Source organism: Myotis yumanensis, unplaced genomic scaffold (genome assembly GCF_028538775.1).
Source record: "Myotis yumanensis isolate MYYU_CA2020_CCGP unplaced genomic scaffold, mMyoYum1.0.hap1 SCAF_3, whole genome shotgun sequence".
Taxonomy (NCBI): Eukaryota; Metazoa; Chordata; class Mammalia; order Chiroptera; family Vespertilionidae; genus Myotis; species Myotis yumanensis.
Window position 1 is genome coordinate 91,198,489 of NW_027223754.1, and position 9,193 is coordinate 91,207,681.

Below are 9,193 nucleotides of genomic sequence, written 5' to 3' on the forward strand. Positions count from 1 at the left end.
TGTATTTTAATAGGGAGTGCATTGAATTTTTGGGTAGTATGGACATTTTAATGATGTTGATTCTACCAATCCATGAACACAGTATACTCTTCCACTTCTTTATATCTTTTTTAGCATCCTGTAATTTTTCGAGTACAAGTCTTTTACCTCCTTGGATAAGTTTATACCTAAGTATCTTAATTTTTTTGTTGCAAGAGTAAATGGGATTGTTTTTTTAGTTTCTTTTTTTGTGAGTTCATTATTGGTGTAAAAAAGGCCATCAATTTTTGAGTGTTGATTTTGTATCCTGCTACATTGCTAAATTTATTTATTAAATCTAGTAGTTTTTTTCTGGAGTCTCTAGTGTTTTCTAGGTATAATATTATGTCATTTGCAAATAATGAGAGTGTTACTTTGTCCTTTCCAATTTAGATGTCTTTTATTTCTTCTTTTTGTCTGATCCCTCTGGTGAGGACTGCCAGTACTATTTTGAATAAGAGCGGTGAAAGCAGACATTCCTGTCTTATTCCTGTTTGTAGAGGAAATGGTTTTAGTTTTTTCCCATTGAGTATAATGTTCGCTGTAGGTTTGTCAAATATGGCCTTTATCATTGTTGAGATATGCTCCCTCTATTCCCACTTTGCTGAGAGTTTTTACCAAAAAAGGGTGTTAGACTTTGTCAAATGCTTTTTCTGCATCAATTGATGTGGTTTTTGTTTTTCAATTTGTTTATGTGATGTATCACATTTATTGATTTGCAGATATTGTACCAGCCTTGCATCCCCGGAATAAATCCCACTTGGTCATAGCGTATGATCTTTTTAATGTATTGGTGGATGCAATTTGCAAATATTTTGTTGAGGATTTTAGCATCTACATTCATCAGGGATCTTGGCCTGTACTTCTCTTGCTTTGTAGTGTCTTTGTCTGGTTTTGGGATTACGGTAATGTTGGCTTCATAAGAAGAGCTTGGAAGTGTTCCTTCCTCTTGAATTTGTTGAAATAGTCTGAAGAGGATCAGTGTTAGTTCTTCTTTGAATGTTTGTTACAATTCCTCTATGAAGCAATCCGGACCAGGACTTTTGTTTGCTGGAAGATTTTTTTGATTACTGCTTCAATTTCTTCAGTTGTTATCGGCCTACTCAGGTTTTCTGATTCTTCCTGGATTCACTTTTGGAAGATTGTATTTTTCTAGGAATTTGTCCATTCCATCCACGTTGTCCAGCTTGTTGGCATATAGTTGTTCATAGTATTTCCTTACAATCCTTTGTATTTTTGTGGTGTCAGTGGTTACTTCTCCCCTTTCATTTCTCATTTTATTTATTTGGGTCCTGTCTCTCTGTTTCTTGACTAGAGGCTCGATGCATGAAAATTCGTGCAAAAGTAGACCTTCCTTCCCCTAGCTGCCAGCACCGGCTTCACTCCGGCACCTGGGACCTGGGCTGGCTTCTCTCGGGCTGACCGCAAGCAACTGGGACCCGGGCTGGCTTCCCTCTGGCCCGGCTTCATCCAGAATGATGTCCGGAAGGATGTCCAGTCTAATTAGCATATTACCCTTTTATTATTATAGATGAGTCTGACTAATGTTTCGTCAATCTTGTTTATCCTTTCAAAGAACCAGCTCTTGATTAAATTAATTTTTTGTATTGTTTTTTTGTTCTCTATAACATTTATTTATGCTCTAATCTTTATTTTCTTTCTTCTACTTAAACTCTGGGTTTTTCTTGCTGTGCTTTTTCTAGAACTTTAAGTTATAGGGTTACATAGTTTATTATTAATTTTTCTTGTTTTTTGAGGTAGGTCTGTAGTGCTATGAACTTCCCTCTCAGAATTGCTTTTGCTGTGTCCCATAGACTTGGTGTTGTTGTGTGTTTATTTTTATTTGTTTCCGAGAAGTTTTTTATTTCTTTCTTGACCTCATTGGTGACCCATTCTTTGTTTAATAACATGCTATTAGGCTCCATGTGTTTAAATGTTTTTGGGTGTTTTTACTGTAGTTGGTTTCTAATTTCATTCCACTGTGTTCTAAGAAAATGCTTGATATGATTTCAATCTTCCTGAACTGGTAAACACTAGCTTTATGTCCTAACATGTGGTCTCTCTTTGTGAATGATCCACACGCACTTGAGAAGAATGTATATTCTGCATCTTTGGGGTGAAATGTTCTATAAATGTCAATTAAATCCATCTGATCCAGTGTGTCCTAGAGTCAGTGTTTCCTTGTCCAGTTTTTGTCTGGAAGATCTATCCAGTGAAGTTAGCAAAGTGTTAAAGTCCCCTACTATGACTGTATTGTTGTCCATCTCTCCCTTAAAATCCTCTAGAAGCTTTTTTTATTTATTTAGGTGCTTCAAAATTGGGTGCATGTATGTTTACCAGGGTTATATCCTCTTGTTGGATCAATCCCTTTAGTATTATGCATTGATGTAGTATTATGTTGTTGTCTCTTGTGATGGCCTTCATTTTGAAGTCTATTTTGTCAGATATCAGTATTGCTACCCCAGCTTTTTTGTTTGTTTCCATTTGCATGGTAAATATTTTCCATCCCTTCACTCTCATCCTGTGTGTCTTTTGTCCTGAGGTGGGTCTCTTGTAGATAGCATATAGTTGGGTCATGTTTTTGTATCCACTTAGCTACCATGTCTTTTGATTGGGGCATGTTGGTGCTAGTGCCAGGTCTTGGGCCTTTTATTGATAGGTTTGGGGCACGCTGTCACCAGCTGCAGCTTGTTTGAGAGATTTTAGCAAAGTCTGAAGCCTTAGCAAGGACAGGCCATTCACATGGAAAAGCCACTGCAAATAGGTTAAGTAGGTCTGCAAATTGGATGGGGCAAGGAATCACCAGGGTGGAGTAAACAGATGTGGCTACCAGTCAGCCTTGAGACCAGTGAGGTCCCAGCCCAGATATAATGACCCCTACAAGTAGCCCTGTCTTGGAGAAATCTGCCCCTGTCTTGGAGAAATCTGCCCCTGAGAAATCTGCCTAATGCCAGACAATCCAGTTCCTCCCAGTATGTGTCCAGGTTCCCAGAGCTACTGCCCGGTGCTGGAGCTCAGACACAGTAGGATTTTGTAAATTTGTGTGCTAGCCCTTTAAAAGGAACTCCTGGGTCTCCAACAACCTCCATGTCCCTCAACCCCAATCCCCGCTGATTTTTACAGCCTATAATTTTGGGGATTTCTCTTCCCAGCTCTGGGACCCTGGGATCTGGTGTGGAGCTGGGACACCTTGCTCCTCATGGGTGGCCTCTGCAGAGACGATCTCCCAATTAAAAAAAATACCACACATGGGTGTTGGACCAACCCATTCCATCCCTCCTCCTTTGAGTGTGCTTTCTTCTTTACTTCTCCAGTTGTAGGACTTCCATTCAGCCACCTTTCAGGTAGTTTTGAATGATGGTTCTGTAATTTATTTTAGTTTTTATTTTATTTTATTATTTTATTTTATTTTTTTATTTTATATTTTATTTTATTATTTTATTTATTTTATTTTATTTTATTTTCTAGAGGCCCAGTGCACGAAATTCATGCACTCGGGGAGGAGGGGTCCCTCAACCCAGCCTATGCCCTCTTGCAGTCCGGGAGCCCTTGGGGTATGTCCGACTGATGGTTTAGGCCCGCTCCCCGTGGACATCCTTAGCACCACCACCACTGCGCTTGACAGCCATGAGCCTGGCTTCAGGCTGAGTGGTGCTCTTCCTGTGAGAGTGCACTGACTACCAGGAGGCAGCTCCTTCATTGAGAATCTGCCCCCTGGTGGTCAGTGTGCATCATAGCGATCAGTCGTTCTGCTGTTTGGTCGATTTGCATATTAGCCTTTTATTATACAGGCTTTTATTTTATACTAGTTGCCCTGCGCACAAATCTGTACACCGGTAGGACACTGCCGCCCTCCTGTAGCTCTTCGCCCACTGCCCTGCCCTTTTTCTTTTTAATTCTGGGATTTATTTGCCTTCTATAATTGAAACTTTGTTGCTTTGAGTGGAGCTCAGAGCCAGCTGTGGCAGGGAAGCCTGGCTTCCTGCTTGCTCCAGGTCCGTGGCCACGGCCGGCTGAAAGCAGATATCTGGGGTTTATTTATCTTCTATAATTGTAACTTTGTTGCTTTGAGTGGAGCTCAGAGCCGGCCGCGGCAGCTGGGAAGCTTGGCTTCCTCCATCATTGGGGCAACCAAGCCTCCTGCTTGCTCCAGTGCTGTGGCTGCTGGCCGCCATCTTGGTTGGATTAATTTGCATATAGTCGCTCTGATTGGCTGGTGGGCGTGGCTTAAGGCATAGTGAAGGTACGGTCAATTTGTGTGTTTGTCTTTTATTAGTGTAGATAGTGTTATATGGATCATTTTTTAAACAATTCTTTATTGTTGAAAGTATTACATATGTCCCGTTTTTTACCCCATTGATCCCCTCCAGCTTGCGCCCTCCATCCCATTCCCCACTACCCCCCGCACCAGGTCTTCAGCACCCTAGTGTCTGTATACATGGGTTATGCATATATGCATACAAGGTTTTTGGTTGATTGCCTCCCACCCACTCACCCTTCCCTCCCTTCCCTCTGAGGTTCGGCACCCTTCCATGCTTCCATGTCTCTGGATTCACTCTATCCATTAGTTTATTTTGTTTCTTAGATTCCACATGAGTGTGATCATGTGATTCTTGTCTTTCTCTCACTGACTTATTTCACTTAGCATGATATTCTCCAGGTCCCTCCATGCTATTTCAAAGGGTAAAAGATTCTTCTCATGGTTCTGTACTTTAGTTGTAATTTGTATGTAGTTCTGGGAGTCAGTGAGTACAGGCGTTTATCTATGCTGCCATCTTCGTTCTCCAACAAGGTATTGGTTTCTCTATTTTTGTATTTTTAATTTTATGATTCCTGTTATTATTTTTATTATTTCTTTCATTTTGCTTGCTTTGAGATTATCTTGCTCTTCTTTTACTAGATTCTTGAGGTCAGAGCTCAAATTATTTATTTGAGACTCTTCCTCTTCGTATGTATGCATCTAATGCCATATTTTTCTTGTTTTAGCTGTGTTCCACAAATTTGGATTTGTTGTGTTTCCATTTTCAATTCTATGTGTGTTTTTTAATTTCCTTTGAGATTTCTTCTATGAATCATTACTTATTTATAAGTATATTAATCTCCAACTGTTTGAAGATTTTCCTATTGTCTTTCTGTTACTTGATTTTAGTTTGATTCCATTATGAATAGAGTACATACGTGTAATATTTCAGTTATGTTGAAATTTGTTTTGTGATCCTCGATATGGTTTAGTTAAATGAATGTTTCATAGATGCTTGAAAAGAATGTCTATTCTGCCATAGTTTGGTAGAGTGTTCTATAGATGTCAGTGTGATCCTGATGATTGTTCAGTTCTTCTATATCTTTGCTAATTTTCTACCTGGTAGTTTTTAATTGCTGACAGTGGGATATTGAAATACCCAACTATATTTGTGGATTTTTCTATTTCTTATTTATTTCCATCATTTTTTCTTTCATGTATTTAGAAACTCTTGTTTGGTACATAAAAAATTCACATGCTATCTCTTCTTGGTGGATTTATCCTTTTATTATATAATGTTCCTCTTTCACCCTTGTAATTTTCTTTGCTCTGTAGTCTACTTTATTTAATTATTCATATAGCCACTCATGATTTCTTTTTTTTATTAATGTTACCAATATATACAGTGGAATCTTAGTTCTTGAACTTTATTCATTTCAGAAGGCTGTTTGAGAAGCGAATTGTTAAAAAACCAAATCATTTTCCCCTTAGAAATAATGTAAATTGAATTAATTGATTCCAGACCCTCAAATGATTCCCAGCCTTTCTTATTTATATACAGTACATGTCTTATTTATATACAGTACATGTCTGTTAACAAACTTCTTTTCTTAAATTTATTGAACCACCCCCTACCAGCCTTAAACTAATCACTTTCAGCACTTGTTCCAGGGGTGTTTTTCAAGAAGTCAGTAGGGGCATCTTCACTTTTTCACATGTCACTGTCTCCAAAATGCTGTCACCAAGTGCTCTTCATTTATACAAATCAACAACAGTTTTTCTACCTCTGTAATTGTCTGTGATCATTCTTTCTTTCACACTTTTAACAACATGATGAACTCAAGTTTTAAAATTGTTCTAATTGTCCATTTCACCAGCAACAAAAGCTATATATATATATATATATAGAGAGAGAGAGAGAGAGAGAGAGAGAGAGAGAGAGAGAGAGAGAGAGAGAGGGATTCACAGCACAATTTCCTGAGATATTAACAACACAAGGTTTGGTTGTAAATTCTCTCATACTGGCCCATTTTCTCCTTTGTTTGTGGCCTATGAGATGTTTGTGTCATGCTTATGTATCAACATGAAAGGGTTGTCAGATGGAGAACCAAAGTTAAAACAGAGACCGTTTTTTCCATGAACAACTTGGTCAAGAACAAAATTATTTGAGATGGGAGACATTTGTGAACTGAGGTTTGACTATATTTTTCTGTAATCTTTTACTTTCAACCTACCTAATTGAAGTGAGTGTCTTATAGATAGTATATATCTACTTTGCCAACCTCTGTCTTTTTATTGGTGTTTCTAGGTCATTATATCTAAAGTAACTATTGATTTGTTAGGACTCAAGTCTTCCATTTTATTATTTGTTTTCTGTTCATTTTCCCTCTTTCTCATTCCTCTGTCTTTTCTTGGCTTCCTGTGGCCTGCTAGAACATATTTTAGGATTTCATCGTGTTTTATTTATGTATTTTTTAAGTATAGCTTGTATAGTTTCCTTAGTTGTTATTTTAGACATTAAAATATTTATTAAGAGTAATTGCTGCTACACTTTGGACATTTATAGTATGCTAAGCATAGTAAAAGAGCTTTGTAAGCTTTTTGTCTGTTTAATATTTACTAAAAACAAACACAAAAACAAAAAACACGAAGCCCAGTGGTTAGAGCATAGGCACCTAGACATAAGGGTCCTGGTTCGATTCCTGATCAAGGGCATGTACCTGGGTTGCAGGCCCAAAGCCAGCCAGGTTGGGTAGCCCATTGATTTGTCTCTTACATCAATGTTTTTCTTTCTCTCTCCCCCCTCCCTCCACTCTCTCTCAAAATCAACGGAGGAAAAAATGTCCTTGGGTGACAATTAACAAAGATTCTGGGATTTTTTTAATGCTCACCTGAGGATATGTTTATTGATTTTTAGAGAGAGGAAGGTGGGGGAGAGAGAGAGAGAAACATCAACGTGAGAGAGAAACTTTGATCACATTGATCAGTTGCCTCCCGTATGTGCCCTGATTGGGAGTCAAACACAACCTTTTGACGTACTGGATGATGTTCCAATGAACTGGGCCACCTAGCGAGGGCAGAAGGTAATGTTTTGACTCTCATTTTATGCCTAAGGAAACTGATGCTCAGAGAAATTAATTAATTTGCCCAGTCACAGTTATTAAATTGGTGGGCAAACCTAGCTCTGACTTCAAAGTTCGTGCCTTTAACTGTAATACTATATTACATTCATGTTAATCTTATGATATAGGTCTTACATTCGAAATTATAATGTAATGTATTTTGTCTCTCATTTTTTAGGTTTTGATGATGATGGTTCAGAATTTCATGAACATATATTTCTGGATAAACACCTGGAAGATTTTCCAAAACAAGGACCAATTCGTCACTTCATGGAGTTAGTAACCTGTGGCCTTTCCAAAAATCCATATCTGAGTGTTAAACAGAAAGTGGAACACATCGAGTGGTTTAAAAATTATTTTAATGAAAAAAAGGACATTCTAAAAGAAAGTGACATACAGTTCAATTGAAGACCATGGAAATTTGTATTTCAAACTGTTGGAAATTGATATTATAACTAAATAAAAGAATTTTAAAAGAAGTTTACCTATATTGTAGTAATTATTGCATCTGATTTGAATGGAATAAATGTCAAGTTACTTAGAAATATACAATGGTAATTGAAAAATATTGCATGAAAAGAAATATCAGCATTCATGGATTCAACTAGTAATTCTTTTAAAAAAGAATATCTTAGAATTAGTAATAAATTTAAAACAACTTTCTCTAACTTTTTCTTTTCATTCAGTGATCAGACTTCTTTGAAACACAATTATTAGCCATATATATGATGACATGAGAGGACTATAACAGTTGAGATGATTTACAGACAGTTTTACATGCATAATATATATAAACATTTTCCATATTTGCATATATGTATTCTTATATGTTTCATACAAAAGTAAGTATCCTTGCCAAAGTCTACATCACTGTAGAGAAATGACCTTGTAGAAATAAAGCCCTTAATTCTAATTTCTTCTTGTACTTTAGATCTTAATGCCAAAGTTAGAACTATTTAGTTCTTATTAAGGTACTTGGCATTGTCATTCAAATTCACAGAGAGATTGAAGATTAAAAAAACAAAACAAATATAACTCAAAACAACAATTTAGTTTAGTGACCCCAGGCTAGTAGTGTTTCAGGTCCTGGCACAAGCAAACAAAACCCCAGCAGAAACCTAGGCTTCAAATTACAAACAATGAAACAAAGCACCGTGAATGCACACCTGCAGAAACAACAGACAACAGAATGAAACTTGTGGAGCCTTTAAACATTGGGCTTACCATATTCAGAGTGTAAAGTATGTGTCACTTGGAATAAAATTCAGAGCAGGAGACTGTCCAAAGAGATTTTTTAAAAATTAAAATTAGTGAAGGAATATAACAGATTAGACAGGAAATAGATCTGAAGAAATTATCCACATGCAGAAAGAGAAGCAAAGAGAAAAGAAATATGAAAGGGGTAGTAATTAGTGTAAGCAAATAATCAGATTTCCATGAGAGAAAAGAAGAAATGGGTCAGAGGCTATCTTTGGACAGTTATTGGGTGAGAAGTTTTTACAATTTATGAAAGACATCAATTCACAGGGTTTTTTTTGTTTGTTTTTGTTTATTTTATTGATTTTTTACAGAGAGGAAGGGAGAGAGATAGAGAGTTAGAAACATCGATGAGAGAGAAACATCGATCAGCTGCCTCCTGCACACCCCCCACTGGGGATGCGCCCGCAACCCAGGTACATGCTCTTGACCAGAATCGAACCCGGGACCCTTCAGTCCGCAGGCCGACGCTCTATCCACTGAGCCAAACCGGTTTCGGCCAATTCACAGTTAAACGATCATCTTTTGGTCATTTATAGTTCTGTGCCCAACAACA

At 37.4% G+C, this 9,193-nt stretch overlaps 1 protein-coding gene across 2 annotated transcripts in view; it reads left to right on the plus strand.

Moving 5' to 3' along the window:
• The window catches only part of MRPS31 (mitochondrial ribosomal protein S31), a 47,683-nt gene extending 39,824 nt beyond the window's left edge, over positions 1-7,859 (plus strand). For both annotated transcript variants that reach the window (XM_070407480.1, XM_070407479.1), the window contains exon 7: positions 7,559-7,859. In XM_070407480.1, the coding sequence (XP_070263581.1) occupies positions 7,559-7,788 (230 nt within the window). In that variant the 3' untranslated portion in view covers positions 7,789-7,859. The remainder of the gene's footprint in view (positions 1-7,558) is intronic.
• The last annotated feature ends 1,334 nt before the right edge of the window (positions 7,860-9,193 follow it).